The sequence below is a fragment of the Mangifera indica genome, chromosome 7, assembly GCF_011075055.1.
Source record: "Mangifera indica cultivar Alphonso chromosome 7, CATAS_Mindica_2.1, whole genome shotgun sequence".
Taxonomy (NCBI): Eukaryota; Viridiplantae; Streptophyta; class Magnoliopsida; order Sapindales; family Anacardiaceae; genus Mangifera; species Mangifera indica.
In genome coordinates, this window is record NC_058143.1 from 13,276,030 (window position 1) to 13,301,187 (window position 25,158).

General features: G+C 34.2%; 4 protein-coding genes, 1 long non-coding RNA gene and 4 other non-coding genes across 14 annotated transcripts; all 9 read right to left on the reverse strand.

Moving 5' to 3' along the window:
• Positions 1 to 553: 553 nt before the first annotated feature.
• On the reverse strand, positions 554 to 3,104 carry LOC123220004 (splicing regulatory glutamine/lysine-rich protein 1). Its single transcript, XM_044641988.1, has 6 exons — positions 2,766 to 3,104; positions 1,923 to 1,989; positions 1,776 to 1,838; positions 1,213 to 1,257; positions 1,060 to 1,116; positions 554 to 956 (listed from the first exon to the last, which is right to left on the reverse strand). The coding sequence occupies exons 1-6, from the start codon at positions 2,990 to 2,992 to the stop codon at positions 864 to 866; spliced, it is 552 nt and encodes a 183-aa protein (XP_044497923.1). The 5' UTR covers positions 2,993 to 3,104; the 3' UTR covers positions 554 to 863.
• Positions 3,105 to 4,057: 953 nt separating this feature from the next.
• LOC123221500 (probable pectinesterase/pectinesterase inhibitor 58) lies at positions 4,058 to 6,561 on the reverse strand. Its single transcript, XM_044644340.1, has 2 exons — positions 5,537 to 6,561; positions 4,058 to 4,965 (listed from the first exon to the last, which is right to left on the reverse strand). The coding sequence occupies exons 1-2, from the start codon at positions 6,555 to 6,557 to the stop codon at positions 4,058 to 4,060; spliced, it is 1,929 nt and encodes a 642-aa protein (XP_044500275.1). The 5' UTR covers positions 6,558 to 6,561.
• A 2,051-nt stretch (positions 6,562 to 8,612) lies between these two features.
• Positions 8,613 to 10,623, reverse strand: LOC123220567 (putative pectinesterase/pectinesterase inhibitor 22). Its single transcript, XM_044642828.1, has 2 exons — positions 9,636 to 10,623; positions 8,613 to 9,401 (listed from the first exon to the last, which is right to left on the reverse strand). The coding sequence occupies exons 1-2, from the start codon at positions 10,579 to 10,581 to the stop codon at positions 8,731 to 8,733; spliced, it is 1,617 nt and encodes a 538-aa protein (XP_044498763.1). The 5' UTR covers positions 10,582 to 10,623; the 3' UTR covers positions 8,613 to 8,730.
• Positions 10,624 to 10,985: 362 nt separating this feature from the next.
• LOC123221681 (F-box/LRR-repeat protein 3) lies at positions 10,986 to 14,730 on the reverse strand. 2 transcript variants are annotated; one of them, XM_044644571.1, is made up of 8 exons: positions 13,949 to 14,730; positions 13,565 to 13,857; positions 13,146 to 13,280; positions 12,941 to 13,045; positions 12,451 to 12,850; positions 12,131 to 12,260; positions 11,752 to 12,046; positions 10,986 to 11,479 (listed from the first exon to the last, which is right to left on the reverse strand). In XM_044644571.1, the coding sequence occupies exons 1-8, from the start codon at positions 14,289 to 14,291 to the stop codon at positions 11,234 to 11,236; spliced, it is 1,947 nt and encodes a 648-aa protein (XP_044500506.1). In that variant the 5' UTR covers positions 14,292 to 14,730; the 3' UTR covers positions 10,986 to 11,233. The 2 variants fall into 2 exon arrangements, with proteins under 2 accessions (XP_044500506.1, XP_044500507.1); XM_044644572.1 differs by having other exon boundaries at positions 13,146 to 13,271; positions 13,949 to 14,729.
• Positions 14,731 to 16,330: 1,600 nt separating this feature from the next.
• Positions 16,331 to 23,890, reverse strand: LOC123221787. Of its 5 annotated transcripts, XR_006503288.1 has the most exons (8): positions 23,674 to 23,890; positions 20,309 to 20,529; positions 19,244 to 19,350; positions 18,622 to 18,912; positions 18,014 to 18,490; positions 17,801 to 17,892; positions 17,357 to 17,535; positions 16,331 to 17,275 (listed from the first exon to the last, which is right to left on the reverse strand). It is a non-coding gene; the product is annotated as an uncharacterized LOC123221787 (long non-coding RNA). The 5 variants fall into 5 exon arrangements; XR_006503287.1 differs by lacking the exons at positions 20,309 to 20,529; positions 23,674 to 23,890 and having other exon boundaries at positions 17,357 to 17,530; positions 19,244 to 19,489; XR_006503286.1 differs by lacking the exons at positions 20,309 to 20,529; positions 23,674 to 23,890 and having other exon boundaries at positions 19,244 to 19,488.
• Positions 22,327 to 22,417, reverse strand: LOC123222218. Its single transcript, XR_006503542.1, has one exon. It is a non-coding gene; the product is annotated as a small nucleolar RNA SNORD96 family (small nucleolar RNA).
• Positions 23,072 to 23,156, reverse strand: LOC123222249. The gene has a single exon (XR_006503572.1). It is a non-coding gene; the product is annotated as a small nucleolar RNA snoR53Y (small nucleolar RNA).
• LOC123222250 lies at positions 23,421 to 23,501 on the reverse strand. Its single transcript, XR_006503573.1, has one exon. It is a non-coding gene; the product is annotated as a small nucleolar RNA snoR53Y (small nucleolar RNA).
• Positions 23,632 to 23,731, reverse strand: LOC123222244. The gene has a single exon (XR_006503567.1). It is a non-coding gene; the product is annotated as a small nucleolar RNA snoR69Y (small nucleolar RNA).
• Positions 23,891 to 25,158: the final 1,268 nt, after the last annotated feature.

Consider the following 25,158-nt stretch of genomic DNA (forward strand, 5'->3'; position numbering starts at 1 on the left):
GACCGTAAGATGAAGGCAAGAAATATGGAAAAGAGTTGACCCAGTTTTTGAAAGGCTGAAGATGGAGGCTTAGAAGATTTTAATCAAAAACCCTAGAGGATGGGAAACCCTTTATAAAGGAACTAGAAAGCAGAAACTGTGCATAAGACTATAATGCCCTTTGTTTATTCATATGACAACAATGCCCTTTGTCTTCTCTTAATGGGTTTAAATTAGTAATTTAATTGCAAATTTTACACATTAAACATTAATAAATCAATTGTAATGACACTAGAGACAAAATATCTCTTACCAGTATGCGCTTTTGTGACCATCTATATTAGTTGACTTTAAGCATGAAATTGAAAGATTCCTGGAAAAATTCAATCAAAGGTTGGAGACAGTTTCATTAATCAAATTTCGGATTTCCATTGCTGGGTATTGAAGATCATAGGTATTAGTGAATCTAAAGAAAATAGTTTTTGACCAAATATCTATCATATAAGAAATTGCTTTAAAATTACTTGTTCTCATCTTCAGAAAAAGAACCACCAAAACTCACCATACATCCACATGAACCATCAAACAAATTAAGAATCTTTAATATTAAGCACCCAATGAATTACACAGTTGATCCAAAGTTCAAAGAGAGTTAAGATTACAATGCAACACAGAGACACAAACTCTCACCCCAATTGTGGTAAAAGCCCCTAAATTTCTCATGAAAACACAATTCTATAAATGTGACTCCTTGCTTAGTGACCTAGTCATGTGGGAAGACACAATTTTCAGCGACCTAGTTGTCCCAGAAGACACTACTGTGAACTAGCTAGCTCTCTGTATGTTCATGGTTCAATAGAGTTGACACAGCAAGCTCCGTTTGCTCAATCAAAGCTAGCATTCAAGAACTTCAGCAACTCATTTCTCTTATTTTCTGCAGCTTTATCCTCCTTTGATTTATCAAGTTTTAATAGAATCTACATGGAAAAGGAATTAAAACTTCATAGTCATAAATTTCTATAAATCAAATACTACTTACAATTATTAAAGACTACAATAGTGGAAAGGGAATATCATTACCTTTTTTCCAGAGACAGCACTTCGGCGAACTCCATCATCTTTGTCACGCCCTAAAAACTGTTGAGTAAATAAAAAAAGTTAAGGCAAATATAAAGCAACACAAACTAGAAATTTCAGACAAAGAAGAACCAAAGTGAAACTGCAATAAAATACCTTTGATAGCTGTACAGGGCCACTACTTCCCTCATCCTGCTGCTTCTATGTATGGCTCCCATTGCCAAGACAAACCAGACCACCCAGAAACAAAATCCAGGCAAGTAGCACCCAGTCATCATGTCATAGACCCCAGCTCCAATTTCAAAGAGCCAAACCATAAAACAGGTAGAAAGTATCATAAGCACCTCAAATATTGATATATCATAGAGGTATATACCGTCAAACAATGTAAAAACCATAATTGGCTAAACACCTTGCACGTCAAAAAACCAAGCCAAGATAAATAAAATCTTCTGGATGCATTGAAAATTATTAATGATAATGCAGCAGGATGGAAACTGAATAACACAAAATTAAAAAGCAAATTACACTCTAGTATACAAAATTCCCAAAAATAATTCTCCATTCCTTCTATTCTAAACAGTTGGCAATTTTCTTGTTTTGATTCATCAATCATGATGTACTTTTCATTCAATGATATAAAAGAGACACAGATGTAGAAGAAAATGGTGTTTCATAATCCAAATAAAAGTAGAAAGCTAAAGAGAGTACTGGCCTACCTCTTTAACTTTATCCTTATGCCGTTTGTGGTGATGACTCTTGCTCTTGCCCTTTTCTTTAGTCTTGAAAATAAAGGAAAAACAAACTTAAGTGCATAGACAAGAAGTTATAAATTGAGAACAAAAAATGGAACATCAAGCAACTACCTTCTTTGCTCTGTCCTTCTTCCGCCTCTTTGCATGACTTTCATACTCACTATCAGAACTCTCACCCCTAAATAACCAAAAATAGACAATAGATGTCAAATTATTATTGAAAAAGAATTCTAAAACTCAAATTTCTACTGCTCAAAACCACTTTTACCCAACAACAAGATCAAATTTCATCACAAATGGTTGGTCGTTCTACCATATTGAGACAGTGGAATACTGAAGAGAACTAGTCTTCCCTCATCCAAAATTGTTCATCGTTAATCAATTGTTTACAGAAATTCAGTACATATTATGCTATAAAGTTTCCCACTAATATTAAGACATGCACAAACTAGTTCTAAAAATCAACAAATGGAATCCACTTAAGACATCAAATGTTCAGGACTCTTCTGATTCTAGGAACCTGAAATATTTTTTTCAAAATTTTATTTCCTCTTTGTAATCTATCCCAATAAAAATCCATAAATCAATTTTAATAAACACAAAACATTAAAGGCAATCACAAATAACAAAATCTACCAATATTAACAACATAATCTAAAATATTATGCAGAAGCCACCTAATTTCAAGCTAAAAAGTTTACACAGAAATGAAGTACCCGTCAAATTCTAAGCTATAGAATAACAATTATATAAGTCATAAAACAGAAACATCTAGAATTTTGTACATCAATATTAAAACCTTAATTTAGAAAATTATGCAGAAATCACCAATTTTTACAAGCTAATAGTTTATTTTGCATCGATATGAAGAGCCCATCAAGTTCTAACCGCTAAAATCCCAATTTTTAACTCTCACACAAAAAGAATAATAATAATAATTTTAAAAAACCGAACCTGGGAGAATTAGATTGGGAGGACTCAGACTCTGAAGAGTGATTGTGGTGTCTGCGACGTCGTTTTGAGTGTGACCGAGACTTTTTACGGATCTTGAGAGATTCCCTGTCTCTATCTTTTTCGCGACGGATACTTCGACGGCGGCGACGACGGTGGGATGAGGATGATGTGTCAGAGGACGAGGAATCCGAGGAGTAGGAGGACACAGGGGACGATGAAGCCGCCATTGTATAAGAGAAAATAGAGGAGGGTTTGGGGGAGACAATCCAAGGGAATGTTGTTTCACCAGGGATGGTAGAAACGCTGAATAAATCCACGAGTTTGGTAACCCAACAGCTTGTGTAGGGTTTTTTATATTTTTTTAGTTTTTTTATTAAAGCTCGGTGTATTAAAAAATAAATGACACGACGGTCATTTAATAGTATTTTTTAAAAATCCAATTTTCTTAATAAAAAATATTATTAAAAAATAAATTTATATTTATATTTATATTATTTTATTTTTTAAAATTATCCTATAATTTCAAAATAACAAAAATTAAAATAAATCTTTTAAATATCTAAATTATTTGAGAATTCAAGTAATTCTTTTTTTATTTCACTTGCACCCTTGTTTTTTCTTCTTTTTTATAGATAATAATGTCAATAATATATTCTAAAAGAAATTGTAATTTTTAAAATTTTTGAGATATTGATGAATTTTTAAGAGATTTTCAAAAATTTTAAAAAAAGTTTGGGATATTTTAATTCAAAGTTTTTAAAATGACAATTATAACCCAAAAAATTAAATAGAATGTTATAAATTAGAGATGAAAATCTCATATTATAAACTCTTAGGTCTATAATAGTATTTACAAAATATATAATGTTTGAAAAGATTTCAAAAATTTATTTGTGAGTTTGTAAGTTTTTCTAAGAGTTAAATTATCATATTTAAAATATTTTGATCTGATCTAAAAATAAATGTTTTATTATTTTTTAAAAATTAATAAATAATAAAATTACTAATTTTTTTATATTTTATTAGTTCTTTTATTTTTAAGAAAATTTGATTTTAAATGAAAAAATATTATTTATATTATCTAAAAGTAAAAAGTGTTGTTAGTCCAAATCTAGGTGAGAAAATGTTATTTACTCAAATTAATTATGTAAATTCAAGAAAATAACATTTATGAGAGACATTAATTAAAATAACCAATCTTCAGGGACTATACAAAAATAACCACATCAGTGACATCAATACTCATATAAATCACATAAAATAAATAAATAAACAAAGATAGCAAACTCCGATTAGCTGCTTGGCGATGGAGCCACCACAGGTTGACCCATCACGGCATTCCATGGAGCCTCTACAGGTTGACCCCTCACCGGATAATTGTCTACAGGTGAATCCACCACTGCTGAAGTCAGGGCTACTTTGCTGCCGAGGGGAGGATCCGCGGTGGTTGGTGTTGGAGCCCCCGCCGCTACTTCAGTCCCATTGCTAGAATATCCGGTTATATTGCTCAAAGCAAATTCAGGGATATAAGGAACGCCAGTGGGTTTAATCCACAAATTTCCTTCAAAGAAATTGGCTGGTGTAAATTCTTTAGCTTCTTCATAAGAAATGGTCTTAACTCCTTCCCATTTTACCCTCCCCGTCTTGTTGGCACCAGGGCCATAGTTATTAAACTCTGCGTAGTAACAAGTCTTGATTCCGAACTCGCCATCCCAGGGCAACCATCCTTCAGGTTGAATCAAATCATCGATTAAAGTCTCCATAATAATCGTTCTCGAATAGATTCTCCAGGGTCTTCCAAGATACGACTTGATTTTCTGCCGGAGAGGATAGTACTCGGGGTCGGCGACGATTGAACTGTTCTGGATGACTATTGCGGTTGGCTGATGAGTCCAGTTCCGGCCCTGGGCGGTGACAATGCAACGCTGGTTGGCCATGGGTTTGCGGACGATGAATTTGCAATTTTGAAAGACGGCGGAGCCGTCACCGAAGACGAAATCGATGGTGCCGGAGATATTGCAGTCACGGTAGAATTGACGCCTGGCGTGTGCGTAGAGTGTGTCTTGATGTCCCTCCATTGTGCAGTTGTAGAAGATGGACATGTCAGCTCCCACCCTCAAGGCCACTGCTTGATGTTTTATGGCTCCTGCACTGTTCTCAAATCCGATGTTCTTCGCCATGAAATACTCCCCTAGAACAGCTGCAATATCATTCAATTAATCATTGGTAGACGATTATTTTAGAAGATTTTAAATAAATTATTTTAGAAGAAGCCGTTTTTTCTAGGAATAATACCAAATACAACGCCGGCAATAGATAAAGTTAGATTCAAACTGAATTTGTTCAAATTTAAACTCGACTCAAATAAGTCCAAAGCAAGTTAAATTCAAATGAGTTCAAACTAGAACTTGAAAGTTTAATATTTTCGAGTTCAAACTTAAATTTTAGAGGTGTTTGATGCATAAAGTTTGAGAATCTAAAAAAATTTGATACGAATCGATTAAAATGATATCATTTTAATCAATATATATTAAAACCACATCATTTTAGCTTAAATTTTGATTCAAATTGGAATTTAAATTTGAGTTTGAACTTAACTCTATTGAAGTCAAATCAAGTTCTAGGTTTAGCGCAAATTCAACCCCAACTTTGGATAAGCTAGGATCAGACAACTCCCTCTCTCGAACCCAGGCTTTTCCTAGGACAACCAACCTCTACCACTTTTATTAACTCTTCTCTAGTCACCAGTAATTATATGTGGCTAAACTTACACACTGTGGCGGTTTGCATGGTGGGTGTGCCATCCACATAGTTCAAACTTCCGGTGATTCTGGTCTTTTCAGCGCCATCGCCGACAAAGATCAGATGGCTATAAGACTTATTGAGGAAGACTTTCTCTACATAAACTCCCTCCTTGATGTATATTATAGTTTCATTTTTGCTCTTCTGTGGAAGAGAGTTTATTGCATCATTAATGGTGGTGAAATCTCCACTTCCATCCTTGGCTACAACAATGTTAGCCTTGAGTTGAAGCGGTTCATTCAAAGCAGCAAGTCTCCGTCTCACTTCAGGATCATCTTCAAGCCACACAGGATAATAATCATCGCCATGGCCAAGCACATTGAAGTTTCTTCCAACGAGGCGGCGACTTCCAACAATATCATTTACATGACCGATGTTTATTGATCCAAGAACAGAAGATAATTTGTTCACCATAGCAATGGCATTGACACTGAGCTCAATTGAGGTCTTCAATGCCTTCTTCATTATCTCTCCGGCATTCCCAGTTGTGTTTTGAAACCCATCAAGGCAAGTTTCCTGGTACGTTATTGTAGCACTCAGCCATGTCTTCAAATCATCCATTGCCTTGCCAATCTTTTTAATTCCAACTTTTTCTAACGCTTGAAATGAGCGTTCAAAATCATCAACAGCGTCATACATTAGATCCTTACAACCCTGGAGAGCTTTCTTAGCTCTAGGGTCTTTTTGGAGCTCTGCAATGGCGGTTGAAGTCTTTGCAGCTTTCTCGACATGTTGTTTCGCGATCTTGAAGGCGAATCCGATGAGTTTTTTGGGATCGGTAGCGTTGTTTCCGGTGGCGGATTCTAGGCTTTCAACACATCTTTTCTGAAATTCTGTGGGTTGACAAACGGATTCAATTGCTTTCTTTTTGGCTGTTATTTGACTGTCTTCAATAACTCCAGGTGACTTCTCTTGAAAATTACCGCCCTTAATGACAGCAGCAGTGACCACGGCCACCATGCCAATCATGAGGACACTGGAAATCGCCATTACAGCAAGCTTCTTCTTCCTGTCACTATCATATTCCTCATTATAATAAGAAGGCATCTTTTACCCTAATCAATTTCAAAGGAATAAATTAAAAATAAAAACAAAAACTCTACTTAAAATTTTTTACAACTTGGTTCTAATCTAGATAGCTATTTATCTGTCCTCTATGAAGCTTGATGAACAGATTTTCAAATTATAGGAGAGACCAAGAAATGGTTTAAAGGTTTTAATTGTTACATTAGTTACAAATTTTGAGGTTAACTAAAGAGAAGAGGAGCTAATTTTGTCTAATATTAGAGGACCCTCTCGATGTAACCATGAAACAGTCTAAGAAGAATTGTTAGAATACTTCAATTAGCGACTCAAACTCTTTAGCAAAAAGCAACCAAAAATAAAAAAGGCTTCTCATGCAACTTCTGCAACAAGAGCTAGCAATGGCAAAGATTTAAGAATCAGACAGATTTAGGACACTCAAGATGTTGGCAGTAGAAAATATTGGTTTGTTTTTCATTTCATCAAGTATAAAAATGAAAATATATACAAGATATGAATGCTGATTGATTACTGAAACTTTGATTGATCGATCAAATTATACTCTGACTGATTCCTCAAATTATGTTCTGATTGATTGAGATTATGCTAATATCAGAAATATAAGATAGTAATAGTAATTAAATAAATAGTAGTGTAAATTCCTACAAGAAAACACAGAACAACAAAGTCTAATTAGGAAAGCCAATTATGAAATGATTTGACTTATGCAAGCAAGAAAGGAATCCTACCCTAAAATATCAACTTCTAATTGCATAGAGACCTTTCTCCTTACAATATTATGTTGCCTACAAATCTTTGAAGAACAAGTCAAGACTTGATCCTAAATTCAGATACAAGTAAAGTTACATGTACATATAACAAATATAAATATAAAGTATCATTATATGAATGAATTTACTTTAGAGATATTAATTAATTTAACCTTTTTTTAATTATGTTATATAACTTTAATTTACTTTTTATATATTATACATATATAACCAAAACTCAAACTTGATACCCGTTTTACCTTTGTCCCTAACTTTAGAACACTAGTCTCTCAACCTTATTTTCATCCATATATTCATTGAAAAACATCTTAGTCGAAATAAATAATATTTTATCATATTATTTAATATTTTGTTTGAAGATTTGAAATTGAAAATATGAGATTTTTTCGTATAAAATGAATCCTAGTTTGTTAATTTGTAAAGTTGTTGGTTTTTGTTTTTGTTTTATAGTTAATTTAATTATACGCATAATTTATTTATATTAAAACAAATCAATATCTATTTTTTTATATCGAAACATAATACTTTGATTTTCTTGGAAATATAGATAGATAGGAGTGAGGTTGGCATGTGCTATTCAAGGTTAGGTGGGTAAGCATAATACTGTTCATAGATATTATTCATGAGGTAGGCTTGTTAAGTGAGATACTATTCATAGACATTGTTCATAGATACTATCTACAGACTATTCATAGGCAAACAAGTGTGGTAGATAAATACTGTTTATACTATTATTTCTAAAGTTAGATACGAAGGTAAACTGAGTACAAAATTGAGGTTTAAACTATATTGATATAATATGTAAAAAGTAGGTTAAGATTGCCTAGCATGATTAAAATAAATGTTAAATTAATTACTTTTCCTTAAAATCATCTCTAATTCAAAATCATTCAATTATATGATGGATATATTATAGTTTATACACATTATTTTTACACAATTTTAAGATATAGTCTATACAAATAGCTGGGTATATAAAATCTAATATCCATGAAGGTCTTTAGTTAGTGGAATCCAAGTTTGTAAGTACAGGCCCTATTGCCAAATCAATATGGCAACCATTTCCTTAGTGGGAGAAGTCCTTGAATTTAAGGGCCTGAATAAGCAGAGTTTAGATTTCAACTGGTGGGTGATCTTCATAAAATGTCCAGAAGCATGACGATAAAGCAGAATTTTTATGCTAACTGAATCACTTTTATTTACTAATTGAACTAGAAACAAACAGATTGCATCTACTCAAATATTTATTTATTTATTTATTTATTTGCTTTTATATAGACACGCACACATCAATGAAGGGGGCCAAAATAATACCCTTTGTTAGGGAGAAGGGTTAAACTCCTGGTCACTCAATTGGATATATCTGCTCTGAACTTGATTCCAGTAGCGGGCAACCAAGACATGCCATCGATGAACCGTCCAACGGTGAAGTAGTTTGCAGTGTCAGCATCTGTAATGATGTGGTAACCTGGCCATTTAACCCGCCCGGATATAGCTGCACCAGGCCCATAGTTCCTATACTCACCATACCACAATGTGTTCAGAGCAAAGTTTCCGTACCACGCAAGCCATCCTCTAGGCTGAACTAAAGAACCCATATAAGTGTTCATAAAAACTGTCCTGGAAAATAGTTTCCAGGGCCTGCCTAAATAGGTTGGTTGACTGGCCAAAACATAGCTATCCTGTATTGAAAATCCAGTGTCCTGATTCGGGCTTTTCCTGCCCTGGGCTGTGATTGTTACCTTCTGTAATGGTAAAGGAACTCTGGTGTAAATGTTGCAGTTTTGCAGGACAGCCGCACCATTGCCAAAAATGAAGTCGATGGTGCCATAAATGTTGCATTCTCGATAAAACTGTCGAAGAGAATGAGCATAGAGAGTGTCCTGGTAGCCTTCCATGCTGCACCTGAAGAAGGCAGACTGATCTGAATCGACACGGAGGGCTACTGCTTGATGGTTTTGGGGTCCAGCAGTGTTGCGAAACGTCATGTCTCTTGCTATGAATCCTCTGCCGGAGACAGCTACAAGCATTAAACACCAAAGCGAAATTTGTTACTTGCTTAATAAGTAATGAATCAATTTGAGTACTAAACAATAGAACAAGATAAACTTGACACTAGGAATGAATCAAGTATTAATTCTTAGCCTAAATTATCTGCAAGTAATGAAGTATGAAGTAACACATTGAAGAAACATAACAATGATGGACAGAATAAAAAAATGTATATATTAGAAGTTATTAGTTGGGTACTTACCAACAGTGGCGGTCCTAAATGTAGTCCAACCTTGCATAAAATTCCTGTTACCAGTCACCACGGTGGCTCCAATGCCATCTCCAAGAAGCATAATATTGGTTTTCTTCTTCTTCATATTTATGTTTTCTTTGTAAACTCCTTTCTTCACATAGATAATGTACCTCCTTTTACTATAACTTGGAGCCGCATAAATTGCCTCTGTGATTGTAGAGTAGTGCCCACTCCCATCCTGTGCCACAATTGCATCAACCTGCATACTTAGCGGACTCTTCTGCATAAACTCTTGATCACCATCAGTCATCCACTTCGGAAACTTGGAGGTTGAGCTTCCATCTCTTGTTGAATCATTTCTTGATGGCTTGAAAGGCAAACTATGCAATTGAGTGTACATAGCTAGCACATTGTTGATAAGCTGTGTAACTTGTTTTAGACTTCCCCTAATGAAATTTTCAAGGTGCCGGTCTGTGCCTTCAAACCCTTCAAGGCATGTGTCTTGGTTACTCAATGCAGCACTCAACCAAGCTTTTAGGTTTCCTTGATAGCGAGGGTTTGTTGCACCATCTCGTATCTTTTTCATTGCGGCTAAGGACCAGGCAAGCTCAGAGACTGAGAAGTCCAAGAGTTCTTTACAATCTTCAATCTTTATTTGTTCACGGTAGCTAACAGACAAGGAGTTAAACTTTGTTATCATGTCAATGGCATGTCTTGCTTCATTGAGTGAGGCTGTAAGAGCTGCATGCAGAACTGAATTTGGATGTGGAGGGCCCGTATTTTCGAGGGTTGTTTGTAGATTTGACAGGCACAAATCTTGGTTTTCAACACCGTTGCAAGCCACAGTGAGGAACGCTTGTGTTGATAGAATTTGTTGAAAAGAGGTTACATTAGATAAAGCTTCAAGTTGAGGTAAAAGCAGGGCTAGAATCAGAAAAGAAATGGCCAACGCCATGTTGGGAACAACAACAGGAGAAAGGAGAGAAGAGAAGATATGTTACTGACAATTTTGAAAGAACATAGATGAATTATATTATAATGTAATGGAATTCTAGGAATGTTTGTTTGCAAAGTAAAGTGTTGCCTTTTGAGGCATAAATTCATCTTCTTTTTGTGCTGTTTTTTTAAGTAAAGTTCAAGTTATGCTTTCTTTATAGAGCACGGTTAAAGATGCCATCCAATTTTCCAAATTCGAGCATATGGACAAGATGTATTCATAAAAAATTTTAGTCCAGATTCTAAACTTAAGATCGGTTAAAGTCTAAAAGCCTATGGTATGAACATGATGTGTAACTGGAAGCCCACCAATGAAACCAAAAAGTGAATCTGGGTAAACGCCTAGTGAAGTAACCATATTGATTTCACCTCATCAAACATCAACTTTATTATAATATTAAGAATGCCAATTACAAGCCTCATAATTCTCAATTCAATCCAATATAAAACATACAGATCATAAAGTTGCCTTATATTCCATCAAAAAGCACACGGACACAAGTGGGGTGCAAAAGAAACGAGGACCGTTTTGTTTTCTGCCAGCATGAATAAGTTCTAGTGCAGTAACTAATGAACCTGAAACTTTAGATGGAATTCCTTAAAAGCTCATATCAGTCCCATCTAATCTTGCAACCTGTAGTATGAAGGGCTTCCAATAATTCTGATGAAAGCATGAACCTGAGAGCGGCAATTAACTTAACCTTTTTCATCCGACCACAGCAGGACCATAATGCAAGCTCAAACCCTTCCCTTGTGCAATAGTTGAGGTGCACAAGCTTAGCATCCTGCAGGCGAGTTAAATTCCCCATCACCATACAAAGCGCGACATTTGAGAGAGCACAGTAGCCCAAATTTATCTGCCACCATCAATACAGTTCATAAGAACAGGATACCCCTTTGTTTCCCTATGGTAAGTAAAATCAAGGACTCTAACTAATTAATATAAATAGATATCTCATATCAGAAGGAAAAAAAAAAATGTATGAAAAGCAAAATCAATTGTTTCAAAGTTTAAACAACAATTTGCCACCAACTGGAGAAATATTATCGTCCCCGCTTTTACTTTTCATCAGACATGTTGCTGGATATAAAATTATACAGAAAACTCCAATTTAAATTGATGTCATACCTGTCTCAAATTCTGTGAATAAAAAGCAAGCGCCCAGAAGCCTAAATCATCAATCTTCTCACAATGCTTAAGATCCAAGTCTGCCAGCTTCTTACACCCAGCTGCAACTGCAGTCAAACCTGCACTCGTGATGTTCATCAGCCCACGTATTTCCAGGTTAGAGAGTTCCTTAAGGGAGCCTATGTACCCCATCCCTCTGTCAGTGATCTTATCACAGTATGACAAGTTGAGATTCTTCAACTTCTTGCAACCAGTAGACAAAGAAGCTAAACCATCATCTCCAATACCCACACATCTGTGAATCAAAACTATAAAGTCAACAAAAATTTCCAGGCTAATCATAATAATATTATCAAATTGAACTTTAGGGTCAAATTACCGATAAAGATCCAGTTCACGAATCTTTGAAAATTTAGAGGCAATATGGAACAGTCCTTTGTCCGATATATTTGTGCAAAGTCCCAATTTCAAGATTGACAGTTCAGAACATCTGGACAGATATTCAAGTGCTAAAGACAAGAAAAGCAGCATGTTCATGATTAATTTAACCAAATAATAATTGCAATAAACATGTGACAATAAACTGACAATGCATGCAAATTACATATTGTCAATTTAAAGTACAGTATATATAATATAAAACTAACTACACTTAAACGGATACAACAACACAAAATTAGGCATAGTGTTAAACCTTACCTTTATCATTTACACTACAACAATCTGTAAGATCAAGCTCCTCGAGGAGCAAGCAAAACAATCCAAGCTGATAAAGACCTTTTTCTGTTATGATGTGGCACGACTCTACCTTTAGGCATACAAGACTATGACAAGAGCCTGCTATAGCATAAATCACAGCATCAGTAATTGAATGGCAACATGTTAGATTGATGATTTTCAAATTAACACAGCCAGATACAAGTTGTATGATGCCCATGTCTGTCACCCCTACACATTTACTCAACCCAACTTCAACCAGAGACTTGCAATTGGTGCTAATGAAATGGAGGCTAGAGTCAGATAATTTAGCCCCATCAATTATGATTGTTTCAATGTTCTTCAAGCCCTTCATGTTGTAGAGAGCAGTCGTGGAAAGCTCCTACCATAGAAGCAACAGTTCAAGTTTAGTGTACCCAGTAAATGCGAAAAAAACTATATACATCACCAGTTAGGTGAGCAATTTACTCACCAAAAAACAGTAACCTGCCTTCAGCTGCAGAAGACCACTGTGTCCTTTAATTACAGAGATTATGCCAGATGAACTGACAGATTCACACCTTGATACATCAATTATCTAAAGCACATACAAACTATAGAAGATGAGAATTTTAGTTTCATGGCAAGTTTTTAACTTGCATGTCATCATACTATCCAAATCTACAGAAAAAATTTACCTGTAGCGATGGACATCCATTTCCAACATACTGTAATCCAAAGTCATCCACTAAAGGGCACCCCACCAAAGCCAAATCCTCCAGGTAAGGCAAAGTAGCAATTGAACGGAGCGAATCACTTGTTACCTGAAAGAACTTCAGCGAATTTAAACTTTCTGAAGCAACATTTTTCCATCCACAAACAATTTCTTGAGCCAAACATAAAATTGTCAAAAACACACAAACAAAAGTCTAAAGATTAAGAAATATCATCATGAATATCCTCTGCTTGTTCGCAAAAAACAGCAAAACTACTGAAAAGAATAGCAAAATATCAACCGAGAAATTCCAGAAGTTATACTTTCTTGACTAACGTATTCCATGCACAAACATTTTACCACCAACCGAACATCACTTTTATCAATAAAACACAAACAAACCTTAAGATAAGACAAATCAAGAGACTTCAAATTCTGACACTTCTTGCACAAAAGATCGATACCCAGATCACTTATCTCTAAACACCATTTCAAGCTTAACCTCTCCAAGTTCAGACACCCAATTGCTATCTTTGCCAATCCAACATCTGTCACATTCAAGCACTTGTCCATCTTCAGCTCACTCAACCCTCCGGCATGAGATAAAGCCGCTGCTTCCCGGTCCCCAAACCCACAACAATATGATACGTCAACACTCTCTAAACACACACACGCGATTGCAAGCATCTCTAAACCTGTCAAAAAAAAAAAAAAAGTAAAAAATCAAAACTTTAACACGTGACGTGACAAAAAGGGTCTCAAGAGAACAAAGTTCCAAGTTCAAACCTTTGTATCTCAACCCTGTGGCACGACGCAGGTTGAGAGACTTCAAGCTTCGAGTCCAGCTCAGTGAATTACGAGTGCGACTCAATAACGACGAAATGATTCCGTCGTTAACACGTGGACACAAGGAGAGGTCCAGAGTTCTAACATTTGGGTATTTCTCTAAAAGCTGAAACAAGAACTCGATACGGTTGACCCGGAGAGTTGATCGAGTAAGCGAGTCAACTCGAAGAAATTCCTTGCAAACGAGTCGCCACGTCTTGGCATCCAACTCATCGCCAATTTCGCCGCGAACTCGCACGAGTAAATCCTCCGTGAACACATCGAGTATCGACAAACCTGACATTAAACAGCTGCTTCGTGGAAATTAAGAAACTTTTCTCACCTGTTCTTAATAAACCTTCAAACTTGTACACTTTCGACAAAATTAAGGTTAATAGGCAACGCTTTTTCAAAGAATTCGAGGTATTTTCGTAACTTTCACGGTTGATTCTGGGTTCGCTTAGGTGGGGACGAACAAGAAGAGGAGACGGATGTAGAAGAGAGGGAGGTCGACAGGTTTGAGCTGGATCCGTATTATGCTAAAACAAGTCTCTTGGATCGGATTCATTGTGCGTTCTTGAGGTCCGATACACTGGAATTTTTAGGGAGAAAATCAAAGAATAGTTACTGGGGAGTTGCAGACACAGTTTTGGAAGCGATTTAGACTTCGTTTTGTGAATGGAGGAAGGAGAGATTGGAGAAGAAAAAGAGAAAATTGGGTGTGGCGAGGTCTAGAGTTATCAGCGGTGCAAAAGAGATATTGATTGGATTAGGATATACAAGTCCACGTGAGCATCACGTGACTATTTTGTTAATTTGACTTTTGAAATGTGGCAACCGATTGATTGGTCGGTGTGTTGTGGTGTTGAAAGAGTTTTAACAGAGGACAATTTGTTGACTCAAAAGACAAAATATAAAATTAAGTTATACAATTACCAAATTAACCCTACCGAAATTTTATTCAATCAGGGACAATTGCTTCTGTTATTTATTTATTTATTTATTTATTTTTGGATTAATTCTATTAAATCAAGTCTATTCAATTATATTGTTTTAATACTTATGTTGATCATACTCTTTTTAAATTATACGAAAATAATTATTTTTTTTTTCAATTGAGTAGAAATTAATTTTTTTGGACAAATTAGTGAAAATGATGAAAAGGGCATTTTGGGAAATAAGGATAAACAGGTAAATAGGATGTTAAAAGGGAGGAAGAAAGGAAAGAGTGTGGGAAGGGACATGAAGCGTGGGATGGGACACGTGGAGAATTGGCTTGAGTGGGTACAGAAAGTACAGAGAATCTGGTGAATTTCCAGGAAAGCAATAATACGTGGCAGGTAGTGATTGTGGTTACTATATTTTGTACGGTGGTGATTGGTGGGACCTATCAACGTGCAACCACCGTACTGATCCTCTAAAGATACCCTTTTATCAACTTGATTATGAATATCACTTGCTAGTAGGGACCACAACGCCTCCCACCGCATCACTGTAGATGGCTTTCATGTTTCACCATTCCATTCAAATCACGGTATCCGAAATTACTAATTAGCCCTTGCATCATTCGCCAATACAATTTGACCCTATTATATATTTAGTGCATTTTCGTAAGTTTCGTGCTAGGAAAGGGAGTGTTTGTCTGCATTAAAGGTGGCCACCGATCGATCAGGTCCAAGGCTCACACAATAGTGAGTTTTACAAGTCAAATCAACCCGCTAAAAATATAAAGCATATAGTCTGATTTTTATATATAAGGTCCGACTAAATTTTGCAGTAACAAATCGGTTAATTTATTTTTTATTAAATTTTTTTTTAATTATGCTTTTTAAAATCATTAATAATAATGTGTCGTATTAGGTCGACCTATAACCCTTTGTTTGAGTTCACAGTCAAATTTAAACTAATCTAACTCATTACAGTAATAAGTCAAGTCTTTTTGTGTTAGACTTAAGACCATGCTACGAGTTAGTCTCACCAAATTGACTCTTTTAGATTACATGATTGTTGAATTTAATATTGTATAATATATTAAAAATTAAATATATATATTATATCGTATTGTAAAATTTGTTTTTTAAAAAATAATAAAATAACTTTAAGAGATTTTTATTTTTATCTTTTTCTTTGTTTAATAAAAAAACTTTAAGAGATTAAATCCACCATATCTTATTAAGTTGATGGACAAATATGATTAAATAATATTTTATTATAATGATTATAGTTTTTTTTTTAAAGATAATAATTATTTACTCATTGTTCATACTTATTACATTTAAGTAAATGTAATAGTTAAAAATTATAAAATCGTAACGATTTTCGAATTGAATTGCAAGGAATTGATTTTGTGATAATAAAAAATAATTCATTAATATTATTGAGTACATGATGTACATGATTCGAACATCTGACATTTATGGTTTTATGTCTATTAGTTGCTACCTACCAATCGTTATGTGCAGTCACCTTTCGACAATTGTCTTCAACGGGACAATTTTGATCACATAACAGGAAGTGGATTGGTCCATTATGTCCAGCCAGGAACTATGCTTATTGTCAAATGTTTCAATTAGTAGATTCGAAAGCGTTGACTAAAAGAGCTCTAATGACTCAAGTGAGGTGGCTTCCACATTCAAGATATGCCTTTTTTTTTCTCTCTTACTGGGCATTAGGGCATCTTTGAATTTTTTGATCCCACTAGTAAGAAAGACCTGGCCACTAAATTGAGCCTCAACTTGGGTGGCTATCTGCAGAGTTTTAGAAGCCCTTTGACGCTCAAAGTGCGCATGTATGGTCAAGTTTTTATATTAGAATATGTTTCCTGAGCCTGAGATGAGAAGCATATAGATAATGCATAAGTTCTTTGCATTATAATGCAACTTGTGTGTACCTTTTGCCTTCATATGATATAAAAATATATCATATGAAGTATCTCCTGAAATAATTCCTTTCTTGTACAACTTGTCACCACCTTCAACCAGGGCAGGTTGCCGGTTGCCTGGTAATGTTGTCAACTCCACATGCCATCACGTCTAAGAATTGAGATGCATAAAGTAATCGAAACTGCATTCTCTTCCGGCAATAGCTCTATTACCAGTAGCTTCCAATTCAATAGAGCTGTGACTCTTCCATTCGGGTTTTCTTCTGAGAACCGAATGAGTGTACAAAATCCTCATCTTCTTCCTTGTTTGCTATTTCATTTTCTCCTTTCATTTGCCTTCCTTGGTCTTTACTTTGTAACCCAATTTTCCCTTGATATTGCATTTTCCGACTTCTCAAAAGTATAAGCTGCAAATAGACCATTTCCTTCCAATCAAATCGATTGTGCATACATTCACAGTTAAAGGAATAAAAAAATCACCAAATTACCAATGAATCCAGAGATGTTATATTAGTAAGAGTGAACTTCAAGCCTAATGTTGATGATAATGATTCCATTCCCAACTTGTCAATAATTCATCTCCTGTTGAAAAATGCCATGCTGCTTCACATTGTGCTGTAGGTTCTTTCGGTATTGCAGATTTGCAGTTCCTACCACTTTCTCTGTGCTAGATGGCAACAACAACAAAATGTTTAAAATTACAAATTCTAGAACTTTCAACAGGAAAGAAACTAAAAACCCAGCAATGAAGACTGCTGCGCCAACTGTTTAGCCTGAGGCAAGAAGATTCTTGTAATCTTGAAGCCAGAATAGACACATAACATAATAAACTGATAAACTGAAGTCTTAAATTTCATATTTTCCTAGGTTTTCTTAGAATCCAATCACTTTCAGTGAAACTCCTTAACAAAAAGATTTTGAAGACAACATACCAGGTGCTTTACCATAAGACCAAGAACCTTCACATATCTCTATAACCTATTGTCCCATCTCACAGCTGAAGGTTTTTCTCATCTTCTCCACCCTGAAATTTATTTTCAAGCGTAAGTCATAAACACAGAGACATTACAGTTAAAGTTTTCATAACAATCAAAATATTCTTTCTCTGTATAAATAATAAAGGATAGATTGCAAGAAAATTTTACCTTCTTGCATGATCAAGAAAAGTACGAGACAGCCAACAACCTTCTTGAGGTCAATATCCATATAATCTCAGTATTACATCTGATATCATGGCTCCTGAATCATCTGTGACTCTGTCAGGCACACATTTCAGCAAGTATGGGACTTTAACTGGGGCAGTTATCGAAACAGCAGCCTTGACTTGTTCAATTTCTCTTTGTACAGTCAATTATTCCAACGAAGTGTTGTAGCACCTTTTAATGTACTTCCCCTGAAGCAGGAACCACCACAGTGACGAAGCTCAACTATTAAACCTCTGCTTCGAAACTCACAGTAGAGATGCCAAGCTTTTTGCCATGAATTGTTGGAGACACGGATAAAGATTTATCAAGATTTAGTACCCTGTGACATCTTACCATCCGAAGACGCATAAAATCATGTCTTACATCATCCTTTTGTGTTGCCTTCATTTGAGACTTGAGCTTTAGTAGCACAGAGGCCTGCAATGTAGAAACCAAAATCAATTTTGTCACAAACAGATTTGCTCCAACTAATACCTTCTATAATATCCTTGCATTATATTGAATTGAATACAATGAAAAACTAGCCATCTTTCTGTGGTTCAACTTACATCAACTACATCAAAATTTTCAAAAGAAACTACTGCACTTTGCCTCGAGTAGGAATCTAGGCACCAAGGACCTGTATATGCTGTTAACTTTAATATCTAATACATTACAGTAAACTGGGGGCTTCACCGAGGCAGTACCATCCAATTCCGAAGGCTAGCCCACCTCCAGCTTTCTCAAAAGGCTAATCAAAAGTTCTCTCCCAAAGTCTCTTTGTTTCTTCCACGTTTTGGCTTAACAGTCTCTCCCAGTCCCACCACCTTCCCCATCTCATCCCACATGTCCCTCAAGTCCTTGATTCATCGAATATAATTGATTAGAACAAAATAACAATAATTGAGAATGAGCCATCAACACCACCAATCACACACAGTAAAAGCTTTTTAGAAAATTCCCACCAAAAATACTTCTGTTAATCATATATTTTTGTCCTTTCTTTACTTTTAATTTGTCATGCTTATCTATGAACTTCAAACTTCACATAATCTATAAATGTTTACACCCACCGAATAAGATTGAAATAATAAACAGAATAATCAAAATAGAAAAAAGAACGCAAAGCTCCAGAAGAAGAACAAAACAAAGAGTTTGGAGCACAAATAATTGCAAAAAAATTAAACCAACCTGATGGATCAGCCACATGAGCTGAATATCAAAAGCAGGGACAAAACAAGAACCTGCATCAGTGAACTTGTCCAACATGACCAAATGCCCTTTGTAGCCTTGTCTAGCTGCGATCAAGAACATAATCTCACACGTCCGGCTCAGAAAATTTCTAGCGTAAAAGTCTATGCTTTTTCACTTCATTCGAGCTCAAACTCTCACCTGTTAAGTTTAAAAGTTTAAATATTCATTCATCAACTAATAAATTTAACAAAATTTGTTAAATTTAATAGTAAAAATGATATTTAAAAAATAATTAAAAATAAATTGTTATTTCATTTACCCCTCTCAATTTAAAAAATTAATAATTTTTTCTATCAAAATATTTGAAAATTTTATTTCCCCCAAAAATTTGCAATTTCTTCGTTTGCTTTTTCAACTATTAAAATAATCTAATGAAGACGAGGATGGGACAAACAAAACACGCCAACAAAAGACAAAAATGTGACGAAAAGAAACGCCAACTAATGATGAATCGCAAAATCAAAGACAACACTTCGATTCATCAAATCACTGTTTTCTATCGAATCAGCTTGATAAAAGATTAATCACACGATAGAAGCACTTCCATCTATGAATCCGATCAATTCGTCCACTGTCATGGCCAATTTGATTCCTCCATTGCTTCAATCCAACGATTCTTCAATCGTCATTCTTCACGAAGATCACTGGAAAGGAAGCAAGACCAAAGAAGATGGATGGAAAGCTGAAGTCAGTTGGTAACAAAGAAGGCCACTAGAGAAGAAATGAGAAAAAAAAAACTCTAAGAGGAAAAAGTTAAGTTTTTAAAAAAATAAGTAAGAAGAAAAATTATTAATTTTAAAAATTTAAAGACAAAGAAGATAAAATTTTATTTTATTTTAAATATTAAATGATAATTATACTTTTTAAACTAACAAATTTTATTAATTTTATCAGTTAACAAATGAATGTTTAGGTTTTCAAAACTTAACATATACAAGTTTGGACTTGCAGCAAACCATTTGTGGAACAAGTCTTTGGGCCTCACTGGAAACAGAAGCTTACCCATCTCAGCCTTTGAGAGCGAAGCGGATTTGGATTCTTCAGATTTTTCCAGCAGCCTTACTGGAAATAGAAGCTTGTGATCTTCGTAAAAGATTAAGCATCTTGATGCTTCATTTACAAGTTATTTAGTGAAATAAAAAATCTGAACTGAAATTAGATTTTAGAACCGGTATTACTAATCAAGTCCGTCTGATGAAAAAGGAATGTACATCGCAATTCACCTAACCAACCAGATAGATATTAAATCATTCTCCGGCCAAACAACACCACAAAATCCTATACTTATCTAATTTATTATATGTTAAAAGTAACAGCATAACGTATTAATTTTGATGAAGTCTGTTGGCAGGGTAGACGTTGTCCAAAAGAAGCACTTAAAAATCACTTTTACCAAATTATTCGCTCATAAGAATAATAATTTCAATCCGAATTTAAAATCTTTGATTTTAATCGAGAGTAGATTTTAACAGCTGTAACAACCACCGTGCTGTCTGTCTGTCCTTCCTGATGGGGCCGGCCTTGACAGCAAATACCTTAACAGATTAGTTTAAAAAATTTTTAAACGGATCCAAACTATTTTATGTTCAAACCAAATTAAATTAAATTTCAAAAAAAATTTTAAATCAAACCAAAGTATAAAAATTTTCCCAAAAATGAACTCAGGTGTCCATAATCTAGTTTAATACAATTTAAAAGTTTTTTTCAAAATAAATTTATAAAAATAATTTAAAGTTTTTTTAACTCAAACTAAACTATTTTAAGTTTAAACCAAATCAAATAAAACTAAAAAAAACTATATTAAAATTTTTAAACCAAACCAAGTTATTTTAAGTTTTAAATCAAATTTAAAAAATATAATTTGAACAAATTAAAACATTCGCTTTTAAATATATATTATTTAATTAAATTAATTAAATTTTAACATTTTAAAACATAATTTAAAAAAACAAAATAAATAAAAAATATACATAATACAAATATAGAGAAAATAACAAAATAAACACAAAAAATAACAAAATAAATATGTAAAAAGTAAATTGTACACTTAATTAGTTATTCAAAAATTATATCCAATATATATATATATATATATATATATATATATATACTTAAAAATAAATTATTCATAATTTGATTCGACTTAAAAATCTCCCAAACTACAACCTAAGCAAAAAGCTATTCAAATCAAACCATTTTACAAATGATTTCATCCAATATTAAATTTGGATCAAATTATCCAGACTCCTACCTACTTTATAATTATATTATTCTTTGATTATGGAAGATTTTTATCATTTGTTGAAAAAGTTATTCCTCAACCAAAGAAACCAAAAGACAACAATCCCAACTAAGATTATGCAAAACCCACTTGACAATTTTTCAATCCAAACTGAATTTCTCATTTAAAGAAAACTATAAACCGAAACCAAACCAATTTAACAAATACCCAATTTTGAACCAAATTGAAAATACTAATTAACCATATCAAATTTCTGATTAACCCATTTTTAACCTAATTTAAAAGATTATCTTATTTTATTATTTTTTTCAATTTTTTTTTCAAAATAGGTTTAATATTTTTTTAATTTCTTATTCAATTTTCTAAAAACCCTAGTTTTAAAAAATAAAAAACTAATATTTAAACCAATATTCAAACCGATTTTCAAATAGCCTATTTTATATCGAGGAGGCATAAATTAAATCACTGTCAATTGACCCAGATTCATTAAAACAATAAAATCAATTTTGATGGTATTCAGCAGGCATATAATGGAAGCAGCTTTGGAAACCCTTCCAGCAGAAAAATAAAATAAATAAGAACGGAGCCTCAGAATTGCACAATGTCAGCAAGGTGTAACAAGCCAATCAGTCCCAAAAGAAGGTATTTTGTGAATGATAGACTCCTACCCACATTTCTCCAAACAAAAAAAAAACCCAAGGAAAAAAAAAACATATCCTAAAACAAATCCTAGATGCAAGGAGAGAAGCAAATTAAAGAACATCAAAACAAACATAGGAGGCCTCAGAATTGCAGAATGTCACCAAGGCCAAACAAGCCATTCAGTCCCGAAAGATGGTGTATTTTACAAATGATTTCATCCTCGGCCACATTTCTTCCACACAAATATAACATTCAGATAGAAAATGTTTGTCTCATGGCCAGTCCCAAATGGTAAAGGCAGCAACGCTGCTCCACAAGGTGATGGAATATGAGACCACCCATCAACGGAGGAACCACCCAGAGGGAGGACCATCAACGTCAATGGGCATTTATCTGTGACGTTTACTTTGGAATGTACAAACATAACAGGTTTGCCCCAATTAAGTAAGGGATTTGAGTAATCCCCCGTCCAAATGATACAAAGTAGAAATCATTATTGCAAAATATCATAAAATTTTTATTTGAGAATATACAAAATCATATTTTCATAAATGCAATATGTGCCCCTCATATTTCAAATCATTTTACACAACAAAAACACATCTATTAAATAGCTACAAGTAATCACCAACCACTAAACAATCAGCATGAGCTAAACATCACTAAGAATAAACTAGTGAGCTTATTTGTGTACCAAAATTAAAATCCTGTAAACATAACAGAGATTGTACAGGTAAAAAGGCGAATATCCACAACCAAGTGTAAGAGCGATTACTACAACTAAGCAACAGATTTAATTAATAGTGGCATCCCCATTACAAAATGTTGCCTTACATAATCTTTAATAGAAGTTAAAAAGGGTATTCACATAAGAGAAGAATAGTTCCCTCAGAACATAACAAAAGAAATATTCAGTCATCTAATTGTCAGAATTAGCATGGTCAGTAATGAAACATCACTGGGAACTGTCCCTTGGTAGAGATTAAGTATAAGAACAGCAGAAGCACAGATGTTCACAGGAAGTACAAATTTTCAATTCTTTTGACACCAACTTAAGAACAGAACCATGTCACTACGGGCATTCAAACTCAGATCCTATCATGCAACAACAAGATGAAGCAAACAGAATTAAGAAACAAGCTCAGGTGTAAGAAAATAAATACAAAGAAAGCTCACATTTTTTTAAAAAAGATTTCAAATAAAACAACGCAGGAGCATTCAAATTATCTGAGTTCCCTCAGAAGAAAGTAAACTTTCAGTCATACAATCAGATATACATTAGCATAATTATTTTGAACCATCACTGGGAACAATTTTGAAACAAACCCAGATAAAAAACTTCAAAAAAAGCATAGCCACATGCAGAAAAAACATCAAACCGTATCAAGAAAAATAAAAGCCACAAACAAACGATTCATCAAACTGGTACAAAAAAACTTTTTATGTTGCTCAGATAAATGTCGGAAAGAGTCTAATCCCTGACCTTTGACTTACAAAGACCTCATAATGAGCTGGGATAATGCTTTATTATCATTGATATAGTTTTCCTTCAGCACACACAAAATTAAACAACCAAAAAGTAATCAGAGCTACAGAACCACACATCAAATGAAGAAAAGGAAGCGATTCAGAGAGAGGTCGGCTGCATGAGGGTAAAATGACGAGCAGAAGGTCAGGGGTTTTATAAGAGCTAGGGTTAGGGTTTTAGTGAGAGGGAAATGGTTTATTTTAATATGACCCCTAAACTTTGATTATTTTCACTTGTCCAGAAATGTGGATTTCTCTGTGGGCCTTATTTACGGGCTTCCCAGAGAGAAGGTTTCACTTCTCATCAAAAGTAGTGGGCCTAGTTCTGGGTTTTGTCTGAGTAGCCCATATAAATTTCTTATTTACATTTTAATATAAGAAAATGGAAAAAAAATGGTACAAGCCATCCTTCACCTCATAATTATATATAAAGGGCCATTTATAATTTTAGATTAACAGTAAAAAAAATAAATTCATCAAAGAAATTATATGGGCAGGTTAAATTGTCATTTCAAATATTTGAGAATACAATTCTCTATTCTAAGAGGTAAAATAAAATAATCTAATTAAAAGTGTAATAATAATATGTCGGTAATGCGTTATATTTCTATGATAAGTTTTTTTTTCATAATTAATTAAATTAACCTTATTTGAATTATTAATTTAATTTTAGCCGATATGTTGGGCGCGCACTAACCAATTGTTTGATACTCTTTATAACATTTTCATAGTTTTCTCTAAGAACCTCATGAATAATATATCTTATTTTTAAGGTATCTAACAACTGAGTTTATCAGGTAAACCTTAGCACCATTTAGGGCTGGACTCGAGCTCGAACCGAGCTCGAGCTGGCTCGGTATATTTTTTTTTAATTTTTTTATACAAAACGACGTCGTTTTGATCCATATATATATACAAAACGATGTCGTTTTGATATGAAAAACGAGTCAAGCCGAGCCGTTACCTAGCCGAGCCAAAAACGAGCCGAACTCGAACCAAGCCGAGTTTGGCCCGAGTCAAGCTCGAGCCGAGCTCGGCTCGGCTCGAATCCAACCCTAGCACCATTGATTGGCTCACCACAAATGGGATAAGAACCTCAAGAGCATTTCTTAACAATCATCTCGAACTCATCATCCTATAAAACCCACACAACTTTACTCGACAAGGTTAATGAATGTTTAAAATCGTTTAATATGCATGGGAGAACATACTCGTTCTTGAATGAAACAATTTGAAATATTTTGAAACTAGTTGGAGAAATAAGTTCATTCTTGACATCAATCATGTGGCAACAATGTTCTCTATTCATGGAAGAAGCATAGTGTTCCTAATCTAGGTTTTTTAGTAGGATATTGAATAACCAAAGGAATGCTCCTGTTCAATTTGGAACAATCTATGATCAAAGCTTTAAAATAGGTGTTTTGTTTATCGAACATGTGTC